This window comes from Natator depressus, chromosome 2 (assembly GCF_965152275.1).
Source record: "Natator depressus isolate rNatDep1 chromosome 2, rNatDep2.hap1, whole genome shotgun sequence".
Classification (NCBI taxonomy): domain Eukaryota; kingdom Metazoa; phylum Chordata; order Testudines; family Cheloniidae; genus Natator; species Natator depressus.
Window position 1 is genome coordinate 194,849,110 of NC_134235.1, and position 15,329 is coordinate 194,864,438.

The 15,329-nt window shown below is 48.5% G+C and overlaps 1 protein-coding gene across 2 annotated transcripts in view; it reads right to left on the reverse strand.

Moving 5' to 3' along the window:
* Positions 1 to 9,376, reverse strand: part of NR1D2 (nuclear receptor subfamily 1 group D member 2) — a 32,406-nt gene extending 23,030 nt beyond the window's left edge. The window contains exons 1-2 of one of the 2 annotated variants that reach the window (XM_074945651.1): positions 9,014 to 9,376; positions 3,577 to 3,837 (exon numbers count right to left, since the gene is read on the reverse strand). In XM_074945651.1, the coding sequence (XP_074801752.1) occupies positions 3,577 to 3,837; positions 9,014 to 9,029 (277 nt within the window). In that variant the 5' untranslated portion in view covers positions 9,030 to 9,376. Of the gene's footprint in view, positions 1 to 3,146; positions 3,414 to 3,576; positions 3,838 to 9,013 lie in introns of those variants that run through there. The other variant, XM_074945652.1, reaches the window with a different exon arrangement.
* Between the last annotated feature and the right edge of the window lie 5,953 nt (positions 9,377 to 15,329).

The window sequence follows — 15,329 nt, forward strand, 5'->3', positions numbered from 1 at the left end:
CTTCACAGAAACAACATCCCAAACCGGTTTTTACACTTAGTTCAATAAGTCCCAAATAAATAGTAGAGAGGTGGGGTACGTGCCCTTTCTTCCCTTGATGGCTCGTAGCTGATCAAGAGGTCTTTTCCCTCTGTCGGGACCTGCCAAACAGCTGGGGAATACTGAGGCAGATGGATCAGAGGTGCAGCCCAGGAGAGTTGAGGGGACTGAAATAAGGTAGCTCGAACCGTTCAAGTTCTGAATTATTGCAGCCTCTTGGTGGCAATTAATACCTAGGTTTATCAACTCCCCCGCCACCACTAGTGTGGGTCATTGGATCCAGTGCTACTGCTAATATCTTATCAGTACCATTCATTATAACTTCAACCTTTAACAAAGCCACTTAAAAGCACATATCACTTTAAATAATAACACGATTTACTGTTTATAATATTACTCTATCTTGCAAGATTAAATTTAAACCTTCTAAAGTAAAACTCTAAATCAAACCACAATACAGAACCGGAAATACTGGGACTGCTGCCAAGCCACAGTCACAGGAAATCAGGCTCCTGTTCTCTTAAGAGTGAGTGACTGAGACACACAATGTTGCTCTCTAACTTTCTGTAACTTTAACCATTTACTTATGCCTCCGGTGAGATTTTTAGGAGTCTAAGGATGCCTGGAATCCCTGAAAATTCCTGTCACATACTTCTCGAGTCTCCTGGCTGGCTTGCCAGTCTGTAGCCTGATCTAGGGTGTGTTAATATTATTAATTTGGATAGTATGGGGTTTGACTCGCCAATCTATTTGATCAGAAGTTAAAAGTTCTTGTCCCAAATCAGGCTCCACAGAATTTACAAAGGACCCTCGGGGGTGTGACAGGAAGCTCACACTGAGACAGATACAGCCGTAAAGACTTTTTATTAAAATCAATGAAATAGTAAGTAAATGGTAAAATAATCAGAGTTACAAAGTTACAATTGTATTACTGTTATTCGAAAGATACATATGGTAATACAGTATTATATGCTACAAAGCTTTGGTTAATATACTCACAACCTTCCTTGATGACCTGGTGGTGAGAGACACAGGACCAGCCTCACCTCTAACAGTTCAGGTTTCTCAACTCTTGCGTGAGTGGTGCAGAGCTTCGGAGAAACTAATGCTAAGAGCTATCAAAGCGAACTTAGAGTTTACTTAACTAACTTAAACTTAAAACCTAATAAACAAAACTAAGAACAAAAGTTTAGGGAAACCAAGCTTAGCCTACCCTTGGAACTTAAAAGTTTGAAAAGAAAATGAGTACAACCTACTAATAGTTAGTAGTCGTAGTGGATAGATAGCATAAGCTAGTGAGGTGGGTCACCTCTTTTATAGGGCTCAAGTGCAGGGAATCCTTCCTCCTATGCCCAAATATGCCTCAAAAATGTTAGGGTACCCTTACTCCATAGGCTAATACGTTCATGCAAATTGACGACATGTACATACGCACATATACTATTTCTGTTCTTTTAGTCATTTCAATTCTTTCCTTGTGGTGTACCTGTTAAGTCTGTGGCTACAAGAAAAAACCCCTACCATTCTTCCATTGTCTATCTGTCTAGATAAAGGTCCTAGACATGCATGGGTGGCTTACTATTTAGATAAAAGATCTCAAGATGTAGGCCAACTTTGCTATCTGGGTGAAAGGTCCCAGACATAGATATACTAACTTTGCCTTAACTTAACATACAGGATATAGCATTACAGCCAAACTTATTTCAATATAAATCTATAAACCTATTACAACAGACAAAATACTTAAACTATTAGAAAAGATATATATGCAAGCAAGCAGGTTAATCCTGCTACAATATTTAGTCCCTAAACAGAACACGAACAAATGTCAATCCTGAAATCCTTTGCGAAAGGGAATTTCTGTCCTCTGCATATCTCTACTAAGCGCTTTTAAAAATCCCACCCTAAAAATCAGTTAAATCAATCTCAATTTTGTTTACAGCCAATTTCACTTTCAGGTTCTTATGCCCTGATTTTGCAAACAGCAGCTTTCTGTACATGAGCAGTCCCGTTGAGTGCTTCCATGTTTGCCAAACAATGTACAAAGCAGAAGAGGAGGGGAAAGGTCTTACTAAGATCTTGGATTTATTTATTTTGGGTGGGGGTTGGGTGGGAGAGAAATATTTTTTAAAATAATCTGAAGGTTTTTTGAAGTACAATGATCAGACTTTAGGCTTGGCTTCATAATGCCCTCAAAACACAAAATATGAGCATAAGTGCTGGAACTAGGGGTGCTGCTGCATCCCCTGGCTTGAAGGGTATACAGGGTTTACAGTTTGGTTCAATGTCTCTCAGCACCCCCACTATAAAAATTGTTCCAGCACCCCTTAATAGGAGGGTTGTCCAGAAAGCTTGACTTGCAAAAAATTGTGTGTCTCGGGCAGAAGAAAAACATCTAAATTCAAATTAAAAGCTTATTGAAATATCTTCCGACCCATATATCGCTGCACTCACTATTCAATGTCAACATTCTTGTAAAAAAAACAAAAAACAACTGGGGATCACTTTTAGCTTGCAAAGATTGCTTAAAAAAATTCCTTTATTGCTGAACTTCTGATTATCAAAGAATATATAATGCAGAAACACAGTAACTAAAGCAAGTCGAAGCCTACAATATAGTTGAAACGATCAGCACCCCTGTAGTTCTGACCATACCAACTTTTAATTTTATTTTATTCGTGGTTTAAAAAAAATAAAATCACTTGTAGCTGGAACTTAGTGCACACGTTCTGAACCCATTTTTACTGGTGTAAGTCTGGTGTAGTTCCTGGAGAAGAAACTTGTGTGCACGTATAGTGGCTAGCGCAATGAGGTCCTGGGCCCTGACTGGGACTCCTAACTGCTACCACAATATAAACTTATAAAATGATTCCACTGATCTCTGTAGTAATTAAAGATAAACATTGAGTTAAATAAGAATTTGTTCCTAGGTTTGAGACTGTGGACTAAACTGTCTTTTAAAATGGTATTTGGCCACGTTTCAGTGAAAGGAGGACAAAGAGAGACTTGTAGTAGACTTTGTTTTAGCACTTAACATAATTTCAAAACTGTTGGGGCTTTTTATAAAAAAAATAAAAAATTAGTGAGAGTTCTTGATTTAAACTTACTTGTGGGCCAAAGGACAATATGGCCTGTTGGCACCACTTTGCACTGTGAGCAAGCAGTTCCAGGTCTGGGAGCGGCATCAGTGCATTTCATATCCTGGATCAGTAAAACTCAGGCACATAGCAGAGGTGATGAGCTTGAGCTCAAGGAGTAGGGTTGAAAAAAGATTGGAAAGATGGCTGATTCAGGCTGAAGTTGTGGCTTCTGTCTAGCAAGAGGCTGTTTGCTCAACATCTTGGCCAGAGAATGAGCACCATAGCTACCGCTGTCTAGAAGGAAGGAAGTTAGAGATTAAGAGTGGAGAGAAAATTGTGGTCTCCAGAATGAAGGCTGGGGGTGTCCTCAGGCCCGGTAAGACCAGCCATCAGTTTGAGACAGTGGAGCATGACAGTGCATGTTTATCTGCCTGATGATACTTCAAAACATACATACTTGTAAGTCCACCATGGCCCTTGGTCAATCCAGCAGCACTCGACCGACTTGTTTTAACGGCATCATCTAGCTGATCATTCTTTGGTGCGCAGTCAGAACCCTCGCTGCTCCTACTGTTACAGCTGCTCTCAGAGGTGGAACTGTTTGGTGAAGATGGTACAGGCGAAGAGGATGACTGGAAACTACTCTCTGAGCTCTCACTGTGACAAGAGGCTGGGCTAGACGCTGAGCTTGAAGAGCTGATGTAAGCAATCACACCCCCTGGTGGAAGGAAAAGAAAAGACTGTAATGACGAAATACCAAATGTCCTTACACAGCTTGCAAATGATCCACTTCCTGAGCTGGCACTACCTGACACAGCATGCCAAGTTGTCCTTACATGTGCCTCTTTCAAACCCCTCCCCCAAGCTCATTTCTTTCCATTAGCTTTCCAACGATTGACCTCCCCTTCCACCCCATCTTCTCTTGCCCTCACACCTGACCTCCTAGAATGGAAAATGAGATTAGATAAAAGAGGGAGCAGGGGATGGGATCAACAGCAAGTGTAAAAAGCTTGCATCTGAGGTGGTGGATGGTGGGGAGTCACTGGAGGGACTCAAAGCTGGGAGGATATAACCTGATCAAAACCTGTTCTGAAGGGAGTTCAGGGTAGGAGGTACAAACTGGATGGGGAGAAAAGACTAGATCTTAGAGGTGTTATGGAGACAGAAGCAGAGATCATTTAGATTAGGATAAGACAAAGGGCAAAGTGAAAGATGACACCCAGGATACAGGCCTGAGATAGGGAGGAGATTGGTGGTATTCACAGCAATGGATCAAGGGGATGGAGCATGAAAATAATATAAAAACAAACCAGAACTGAACTCCTTAAGTACCACTTGACACATTACAAGTCTTTGTAGCTCATTTAAATATAGTTTCAGTTGCCAGGCTCTTTGCAAGGCACTGCACTCCCACTTGCGGGACAGGGAAGCTGTTTAGTCTTAAACTCTTGAGATACTTTTGGAGAAAACAGCTACCTGCTCTCTTTCAGGCATGGAAATGGATTTGTTTTTCATAGGGCCCCTTCCCCAGGTTATGTGCCAAAAGAATGATCTTGCAAAGGACACAAACAATTCTTTACTCTTCTTTTGAGAACCAAGTCAGTTGCCATCTCCAAGACCTGATATTTTAAAAGCCACTACAAAGCATTTGCTATTTCACACTAAAATTAGTAAGTGTAAAAAGCTCATTGGCAAAAGCCAAGCAATTTAAAAACTGTGTTTAATTCCTTATCTGCTCCCTTTGTACTGATGTGGCAGATCCCTTTACATATGACTTATTACATACCAGAATAAGATGATGCATATGCCTTAAACCAGTAAAAGCTACAAATGACAAGGAATGCTTGCTCAACAGATTAAGTCAGTACAGCAGGTCCTGGGTCATAGTGTCTTATGTTAATTATAGCACACTTGAAGATAAATGCTGCCACTCTGTCCTACACTACTCTTTTATACCCTTGTGATACATAAATAATTTCTAGAACACTGAGTGATCCTATACAACATAAAAATTGCAATACTTGGCACAACAATCAAAGACAGATAGTAACTCGGAATTTCACTGCTTTTGTAAATTTAATTAAACCTCTGCTTCCCACAGGGACATGCTGGCCACCACTTCCCGCAGCTTCCATTGGCTGGGAACGGCGAACCGCAGCCACTGGGAGCTGCAGGCGGCCATGTCTACAGACAGTCATTGTAAACAAACTGTCTCACAGCCCACCACCGGATTACCCTGACGGGCCGCAGGTTGCCCACTACTGCCCTATAGGATAGAGGGTACTGAGCTGCTCCTTCTCCCCTGAACAGGTGGAAGACAGGACCTAACTGAGGAGTACTGTACAGCAAATTCATTTTAACTTTTCCCCTCCTAATGAGGTTTTCAAAACCAAAAGACCCAGGGCTAGATTCACAAGGGGGGGGCCTAGGCCTTGCCATGCTGAGCCTAACTTATGCACCCTATTGCCTAGTAGAATTCACAGGCTCAAGTTAGGCGCACAGGTTCCCTGTACACGCATGGTGAGAGGCACTTAAAAAGAGATTCACAGACACCAGCACACTGAACAAAAGCCATGATCTCGAGCAGGGACTTGAAGCCAGGTGAGTGCCCTAACCACTAGGCCGGTCATCCTCATGCTTTCTCTGGCCCAATGACTATTTAATTATTTATACAAGGTGGAACTGCTTCACTAGGACAGATTGAAAGACAGCCACCCCAGAATACTCAGTAGCCCAGTTGTTCAGGAACTCACCTGGGCAGGGGGAGGCCTGGTCCCTGCTCCACAGCAGGCAGAGTGGGGATTTGAACCAGGCGAATATAAGGACACCTCCTCCATGGTCTTCTGTGTGGGGCAGGTGTACTCAGAACAGAGCTACCAGATTGGGCTCAGCAGCTGAGAAAGGCAAGGGAATTCCTCGTTTGTGAATGCTGCTGGAGCTTTGGCCCGAGTTAGGCGTTGAGCTGCTTGGCAATGCCAGGCCTTAGGCAGATTTGTGCATCCCCACCCACAGACTTAAGGACTTTACCAGTGGGACTTGAATGCCTTGGGACTTTGGCAGCTACAGGATCGGGTGGCAGCTGAGCCCTAGTTCTGTGAAAGCCAGTTGTGCGTAAATGTTGGACTTGGGCAGTTAGGCGCCTGAGTCCCCCTTGTGAATCTAAGGCCCACTAGGTATACTAACTATTTCTGTATACTAGGGACTTTTTGGTTACTTGTCATATTATTGAGAAATATATTAAAATTGAGACTATCTTGGAAGATTCTGTGGCTCCTCAGAAATCCTCTGTTCAGATTTTAATATTCTTTCCTATTTAACTGTAAGTACTAGGTTATACCTGCATTTCAGAAAAACCCACGTATGCGGTACAGAAAAAAACATTTCCCAGAAGCAGCAGGTCCTGATATTGTATCGGCGAGTCAGCGCTGCAGACATAAACTTCTTGACTCTTAAAATAGAATTTGCTAACATAGAAGACAAAGGAATTTTATTTTATCCTAAACTGAATTGTTGTGATGTGAAACTAGTTCTGGATGCTTATTTAGACATATCCACAAAGGATTCTCAAATAAATTTAGAATTCCAAATGATATACTACCACCAGCTCATATGCGAACATGTATTTTGAGCAGGAAGTTATATAACTTATTAATGATGACAACCCTGTTATTTATATTTCAGCAGATTATTAAATCTTTGCAAAAAACAGAGTTCAGCCTACCTAGATGCTATTTTAGTATCAGCCTCTATTGTTGTTGCAATAGTTTAGATTATTTTCCTTTCACCTTTGACATAAAAGTTTAACAATGAAAATAGTTGAAATGACATAGGGTAAAAAGAGAAGACTTTAGGCAAGAGAAGGAAAGCTAACTGGTCTTTCTGCTATAAAGAATTTTCTACTGTACAAGATTATCACATTTAGGTTCAATAAAAGGGAATCATCCCATTCTAGGACAAAGGAACACTCTTTAAAATAGCAAAACCGGCACATTAAATTATCAGCTCTTGCTGAAATAATTTCTAAACAGTCACACCAATGGCTATTTAGCTGCTGGCACAGCAAATGCGTCCTTCCAAAGTCAATTCTGTTTCATAAAGCACTGCCCGATGTTTTTCACTAGAGCCACAGGAACTGTTACATAATCAGCCACTATTATATACAGAATAATAAAACCCCGCCTTTTCACTCAATTTATTTTAAGGGAAGATGCAGGAACCATTGCGTCCTTACTTAGCAATTACTTTTCTGCTATTTTTGTAAAGCTGTAATTCCCCCACCTTCCCATAAAGCCCAGACAGACATTCTAATTCCCATACGGTCAGGCGGGACCCAAGATCCTTTTGTGTAACACGCTGTAATCTGGACGTGTCCAGCCATCTGACTTGCTGGGCTCATTACATGAGCGCAACCATCATCGAAGGCGGGTCTGCCCCCCTCTTTCACCTGTTACAGTCCTGCTGTTGCAAGAGCCTGTCCACGTGAGAAGAATTTTAAATGTGTCTTCATTCCAATCACATGGGCAGGCACACAAATACAACACGCTATGCTGCAACAAGCCAGTAAGACTGCCGCCCGGGGGCCAGCCCTATGCCAGGGGAGGGTGACCAGATGTCCTGATTTTATAGGGACAGTCCTGATATTTGGGGCTTTGTCTTACATAAGCACCTATTACCCCCTCCTGATTTTTCACGCTTACTATCTGGTCACCGTACTTCAGGGACCCTAAGTACCTATGGCTTTTACTCGCCAGAGCTCTGGGCAACCTCCAAGCACTAGGGGTGGGCGGGGGAGCAAGGGCAGCACTTCTCCCCTGCCCAGCCACCATCACCTGCACACCCGACCCCTGGAGTATAAACCAGGTGAATGGGAGGGGGCAGCAATCCCCTACCCCCACGGCAGGACAGACCCCCCAACCCCACTCTGCAAGCGTTCTAACCACGTCCCATGCGGAAGGAGCCGCCCTCCGTGTTCCAAGGTTCTAGCCACGCCCCCTTCCGAAGGGAAAAAGAATACCTGCCCCCGCCCGCAATACAACGCCTAGAGAGGGCGCCTCCCACTCCAAAAGGCGAGCGGTCAGAACCTTGGAACACCTGTGGGGGCGGGGTCAGAACGGTGCAAACCCCGCCCCGCCTGGCGCTCCGGTGGGCGTGGTCAGAAGCGCCGCAGGGATCGGGCCTCCTCCGCCCCACGTGTCCCCTGCGCACGCCTGTCCCATCACACTCGATGAATGTAGGTCACCAAAACAGCGGCCTCTGGCGGGCCTCACGTGTCCGCGCCGGCAGCCACCCAGCTGGCCCGCCCCGGCCCTATTATGCAATCGCTACGTCACAGCCCCGCACGGCCAATAAGCGGGCACGCAGCGCGGAACGTAAACAGAAGACACACATGGCTCCGCAAGTGGGTCCATGTGAGGAAGGGCAGGCGCCGGCCACGGGATCCGCAAGGAAGGGGGGCGGGGAACGGGCATCAGGCCGTGGGGGGCAGCAGCAGCAACCCAGGCTCCCCAACATCCGCCACACAAAGGGGACAAGAGCATCCGAGGAGTGGGGGGAGGGGTGACTTAGCACCCCCCCCCAAGCGGGGATCAAACCCCACCCACCCCAGGGGGATCCCAGCCCCCACAACATGGGGGCAGCTGCCCAGCCCACCCGCGAGGCGCTCTGCTGACGCGAGACGCTACCCTGACAGCGGCAGCCGTCCTCCAGTGCCCCCATTCCGGCACTCACCCACCCGACGCTAACATGGGGCTCGCTGATCACCCACCCCCAAATCCACAGATCGCCCCACAGTGACCAACACAGCGCCCTCCCGCTTAACCCCAAAGCACCCGCCCTGCGGCTCCCCCCCCCCCACACCTCAGCACCCCGTACTAGCAGCTTAGCAAGTCTCTTACCTGCATTGACCTCCATAGTTTCCTCCTCCGGCGAGACGGCACCAAGGACCGCGAAACTCCGGATTGGCGGGCGCGCCACTCTGCGCCCAAGCAGGACTAACACCCCCGACTCTCCTGCTCGCTGCCGCTGCCCCTCTACATGTGCCCCCAGGCTGCCCGCCAGTCGGCACGGTGCCGCGGCTGTCTCTGCGGCGCGGGCGCTCCTGCCCCAGCCCTGGCTGCGCGCCCCTCTGCAAAGCAGCAGCAGCAGAGCCTGGCTGGGGAGGTTTCCGGCTGGGCTGGCCACTGGCAGGGCGGCTGCTGCTGCTGCTGCTTTGCTCCTCGGCTGCCTCCCCTTTACAACAAAAGCGATTGAGACAGGGGAGAGCCAGAGTGCGGCACTGACCATGTGACTCACCTCCACCGCCTCCCTTCCCTCCCTGCGCGGGCCCCCCTCTCTCCTCGTGCTCTGGGCAGTGCCGGCCCCGCTCCTCCCCCGGCCGCTGCCTCCCCACTCCTTCCCTGGCCCGGCCGCTTTACCCAGGGACACACTGCCCTGCAGTCCCGAGTTGGGGGCTAGAGGGGGGCGCGGGCCGCACCCACGTGCGTGGGTGGTGCGCACGTGCTTGTGGGGGTGCATAGGGGCCAGCAATGGCTGGGGGGGTGTTACCCTCGCCGACCTGCAGCCCTTTCCTGCCCCTCAGCGCGGCTGCAGGACTTCGTGCACTCGTGCTCGCCCCATCCCCAACTTGTTACATGCGGTCGCGGCTGGGGGAAGGGATCAGGCCAGGGAGCAGCCACCAGCACTCAGAGTCCTGGCAGCCGCTGAGAGGGGAGAGCAGAAGTACTGGTGGCCTCACTCCCGCTGTTTGCACACAACACACACACGCAGAGCATCTGCCATGCTTTCCCTGCGTGGCCTGACGCCAAACTGAAAGGTAATGTTCGTTTTGCCCCTTCCCTGTGACGTAGTAAGAAGTCCCATCCCTTGTTGATATTTGGAACAGCAGCCCAAGGGTTAACACAAGAGGCCGGGGTAAATAAATGGTGTTGGAGCCTTTCCGTCCTTTGCCTGTATCAGGTCGTCAAATTAGGCCCCCACACGAGAGCACCTAGACTCTCAGTAAGCGTGGCTACATCAGAGCATATTGTTGTTGCAACCGGCAGTGCCAGCCTCCATCGCAAAGCATGTGTCCACACACAACAGTACTTGCAAGAGTGCAGCAAAGCTAAGCGCTGTGTCATCTGCCACCGTGTCACTGGACTACTGCAGTGCAGCAGAGTGAATGGAAATGTGAATACTGGGACTGCAAGAGTGCACTTAGTCCTCCCTGTGCAATCCTTCCCACTGGTTCTCCTCCCTGTTAAGCCACTCCCCTGCCAGTCACATGTAGATGGAAAAATCAGAAAAGGTTTAGATAGGTTACATGACCCCCCTACCCTGAAATAAACCACTTACTTTCTTTCCCTATGCTGCCCCCACCACCCATTCATCACCCCTGTTCCCTTTAAGGAGTGAAGTATCCTTTGTGGCTGCATTGTATTAGGTGGGAAAGTGGACATCTGGGGGCTTATCGGGGGAGACTGAGTCCAAGGCCAGCACTACCACCTAGGGGCAATACTCTGGACAATGTCGCCTAGTGGCAAGAGTCAGTGGCCAGGAGGCAGGGGAACTCAAGCCCTCCCTGCTCCACCAGGGTCCAGTCCAGGACCCAAAGAAATAATCATTCAAAACCTTTGGTCTTGGACAGTGGTTTTCAAACTTTTTTTCTGGGGACGCAGTTGAAGAAAATTATTGATGCCCGTGTCCCAAGGGAGCTGGGGATGAGGGGTTTTGTGTGTGGGAGGGGCTCAGGGCTGGGGCAGAGGGTTGTGGTACAGGGGTGAGGGCTGCAGGGTGGAGCCAGGAATGAGGGGTTCAGAGTGTGGGAGGGGGCTCTGGGCTGGGGCAGGGGGTTGGAGTGCAGGAGGGGGTCAGGGTTCTGGGCTGGGGGTGCAGGCTCTGGGGTGGGGCCAGGGATGAGGGGTTTGGAATGCAGGAGGGGGCTCTGGATTTGGGGGGCTGAGGACTGGGGGTTGGGATACGGGAGAGGGTCTGGGCTGGGGGTACAGGCTCTGGGGTGGAGCCAGGGATGAGGGGTTTGGGGTGCAGGAATGGGTTCCAGGTTTGGGGGGGCTCAGGGCTGGGGCAGGGGATTGGGGCATGGGGTTGGGGTGCGGACTTACCTCCAACGGCTCCCCTGCCTAGAAGCCAGACCCGCTGCTGGCCGCTTCCAGGGCACAGTGCGGTGTCGAAACAGGTAGGCACTAGCCTGCCTTAGCTGGACAGCACCGCCAACGTGACTTTTTAACAACCAGAGGACCCAGTGCCTGACATGCCCAGTTGGGTCGCGACCTGAACTTTGAAAACTGCTGGCCTAGGAGACAGGTACCCCTATGCCTGCTCCGTGGGCCACTTCCATCCCCAGCTTCGGATCCTCTGCTGGTGCCACTAGTCTGTCTTGGAGTCCCCCTTGGAGTTCTCACAGGCCACTCTCTGGAGGATCTCCCTCTATCTGTGGTGGTTTGTCATACACAGCCCCTGCATCTGAAGGGTCTGTTGTGGCTTGAATGTAGGGTCTGGTCCTGGCTTAGGAGTGCCTTGACAGCTTCTCTGGAGGAAGCTACAACATGCAAGAGCTCTCCTGCTCTGTCTTGGAGACTGAGCTGAGCTGCTCCCTGTTGAACTCTGTCTCCACTGTGATCATGCCCAGAAGGGGTGGGGCATGGCCTCTTGTGTCCAGAGCAACCTCTTAACCCTCACTTCAATGGTGTGGAGTTCATACACCCCATCGCACTCCCTCCCGCTCCGGCTAGAACCGGGCAGTGAGCATTCCTTCTGCTCTCTTCCTCCCTCCCACAAGAAGAAATCAGTGTTGGCGTGCGCCTTTCCTGGGCAGTGGAGCACTTGAAAGTCATAAGGTTGCAGGGAGAGGTACCACCTCTGAATCCAGGTGTTGGTGTCTTTCATCAGGTTTAGCCAGTGTAGAGGGGTGTGGCCCGTGAGGAGTAAAAGGGGTTTTCCTAACAGGTAGTAACGTAGGGCCTCTCTGGCCCACTTCACTGCCAGTTCCTCCTCCTCAAATCGTTGAGTAGTTTGTTTCCCTGGGGAACAGCTTCCTACTCAAAAACAACACCAGTGTTCTTCACAATCTACCTCTTGGGATAATATGGTCCCAAGACCCACGTCTGAGGTGTCCATCTAAAGCAGTGGTTCCCAAACTGGGGTTTATCAACCCCTGGGGGTTCGCAAAATGTTACAGTGGGTTCTCGGGGAAAAAATCCCTAATGGCAGACAGAGCTGTCCCTAGGGACCCCGGGCAGCACAGGGCCAGCAGCCTGGAGCCCCTGGACTTCCAAGAGCTAAGCAGGTCAAAGCAAGCATATCTATCACACTCAGGAGATTTAAACTTCAAGACTCTTTATAAGAAATGGAAAGGGAGGTGGATATTTTTTGCTGTTTTTAAAACTAAATAGGCAGCTAGTATTGTTTTTAAAATTATTATGAAGAACAAGTTTAAGCTTTGTGGTAACATGCATTGTTTGCTTGGACTGCTCAAGACCTGAATGCTTGCGTAGGAGGAACTCTTTGAGCTGGCTTCTTAAATACCTTCATGCTGTTTCACATCTGATGTGATATTTCATCTTAGGAGTGCCTCGACAGCTTCTCTGCAGGAAGCTACAACACCCAAGAGCTCTCCTGCTCTGTCTGGCAGACTGAGCTGAGCTGCTCCCTGTTGAACTCTGTCTCCACTGTGAGCATGCCCAGAAGGGGTGGGGCATGGCCTCCTGTATGCAACTTGATGAAACATAAGAGCCTTGTCTCATAACAGGCTTATTCAAAGTGATACAAGCTACGAAAGTGAGATCTTGGAAAAGTGTTGCCGTTTTCATAGTGTAATAAAAATAATGATAAATAATAATTAATAATAAATAGTGTGTAATAAGCATGTCATAAAAACAAATTTTATATTTCCAAGATCACTGTTTTTATAATTTATACTCAGGTAAATGAGAAAATCCCTGGAAATATTCATTTTTAGGAGGGGTTCATGAGACTTGACATTTTAATGAAAGGGGTTCACAGGTTGTTAAAGTTTGGGAACCACTGATCTAAAGGATAAATGGTTTTGCAAAATCAGGGTGAAAGAGAACAGGTCCCCGAGTTTGCCGGACCTTCAAAGCCTGGAAAGCTCTGTCACACCTCACATGCCTTGGTCCATTGCACCTTCATGGGTCGGGTACTTTTCACACGGTTAGAAAGGGGATCGGCTGTTGCAGCAAAGCCAGGAACAAAGCACCTATACTAGCCTGCCAGCCCGAGGAACCACCTCACCTGTCTCTTGGTTGAGGGGCTGGGCAGTTAGTTTTCACCTGGAATTCATCCCCCAGGGTGTATCCTGCCCTACGGTGTACCCACAGAATGTTACTCCCTTCTGGCCCAGGCAGCATTTGGCCAGGTTTTCAGTCAGTCCTGCCTTCTCGAGGGCTCGGGTAACCGCTGAGAAGTGACATAGTCATCTCTAGTGCCAACTGGGAGGATGACCTATGTCATTAATGTATGCAGCAGCATACTCTTTGTGGGGTCACAGTAGTTGATCCATCAGTCACTGGAAGGTGGTGGTCTCTCCATGCAGGCCGAATGGCATGGTTACACATTGGTAGAGGCCATAGGTAGTAGGGAAAGACGTCTTCTCCAGGGATGCTCTCGTTAGAGGGATTTGCCAGTATCCTTTGGTAAGGTCCAACATGGATATGTATTTGGCATTTCCCAGTCTCTCCAGTAACTCATCCATCCAGGGCATAAGGTAGGTGTCAAACCACAATGTCACATTGACCTTTCTAAAATCAGTGCTGAACTTAGTTGATCCATCAGGCTTTGGCACCAGTATGATAAGGCTCCTTCATTCACTGAGAGATTCTTCGATAACGTCCCCCCAGAGCCAGCATAGCCTGAAGTTCTTCATGGATGACCTCCCACATTTTCCTTGGCAGGGGTCAATGGTTGTCTTGAACCTTCTGTTCAAGTGTCATGGCAATGTGGTGGTGGGCTAAGTGTGTCCACCCTGTGAGAGACGAGAACACTTCAGGGATGGCCTGAGTCATTTGTATTATTTGGGCTTGTTGTTTCAGGCTGAGCTCTGGCCCCATCAGTTGTGGGGTTGGATCTGGGAGGGACCAATGCCTGAGGCCTAAGCAGGGCCGGCTCTAGGTTTTTTGCCGCCCCAAGCTCCGAGAGCGCGACTGCCCAAGCACGTGCCTGGAATTGTGCCGCCCCAAGCATGTGCTTGCTTTGCTGGTGCCTAGAGCCGGTCCTGGGCCTCAGTTTTTGGTTCTAGGGGGCACGGGGCTATCAGCAAGGTCTCCTGTGCCTTCCAGGCCTCCAGGAAGTTGATGTGATAGATTTGAGTCTCTTTCTGTCTCCTAGGCTGTTGGATCTCATAGTCAAGAGGTCCTAGCTACCCTCCTGACCACCTCACACAGAGCTTTCCATTGGGCCAAGAGCTTTTATTTGGAGGATGGGAGCAGCAGTAACACCCTGTCACCCAGTTTGAATATTCGCAATCGGGCTCTGTGGTTATATGTGCTCTCCTGTGTCTGCAGGGCTCTCAACAGGTTTTCTTTAGCAAATCCCCTAGCATTTTGAGTCGCTTCCATAATTGAAGCACGTACAACATTGTGCCCATGACTCAGGACTCTTGTTCTTCCCAGGTCTCTCAGAGGATGTCCAAGATCCCCCTGAGTTGCCTCCTTAAAAGGGAAAGCCCGGTGAAGGCTTGGGGAACCTCACATGTGGCGAACAACAATGATGACAGCAACCAGTCCTAGTCCAATGGATCAGTGTCAATGAGTTTCTTCAACATGGACTTCAAGGTCCTATTGAACTGCACCAGCAGCTCAATGGTCTGTGGGTGGTAGACAGACATTTTGAGAGTGTTGATCTTCAGCAACTCGCACAGTTCTCTCATCGTTTTGGATGAGAAGTTGGATCCCCTGTTTGTCCATATTTCCTTCAGTATCCCAACCCTGGCAAAGACCTTCACGAGTTCACCCGCTAGGGTGGGTGCGTTTGTTGTATGTAGGAGGATGGCTTTGAGGTACCATGTAGCATAGTCCACTATCACCAGTATATATCAGAACCCAAATGTGCTGTTCTCTAGGGGTCCCATCAGATCCATCCCTATTCATTCGAAGGGTACTCCAACCACTGGGAGTGGGATCGGGGGGCCCTGGGTGTCCTTTTGGGCCCTATTAGCTGGCATTCAGGACACAAGGCACAGAAATCGTGCACCTCATG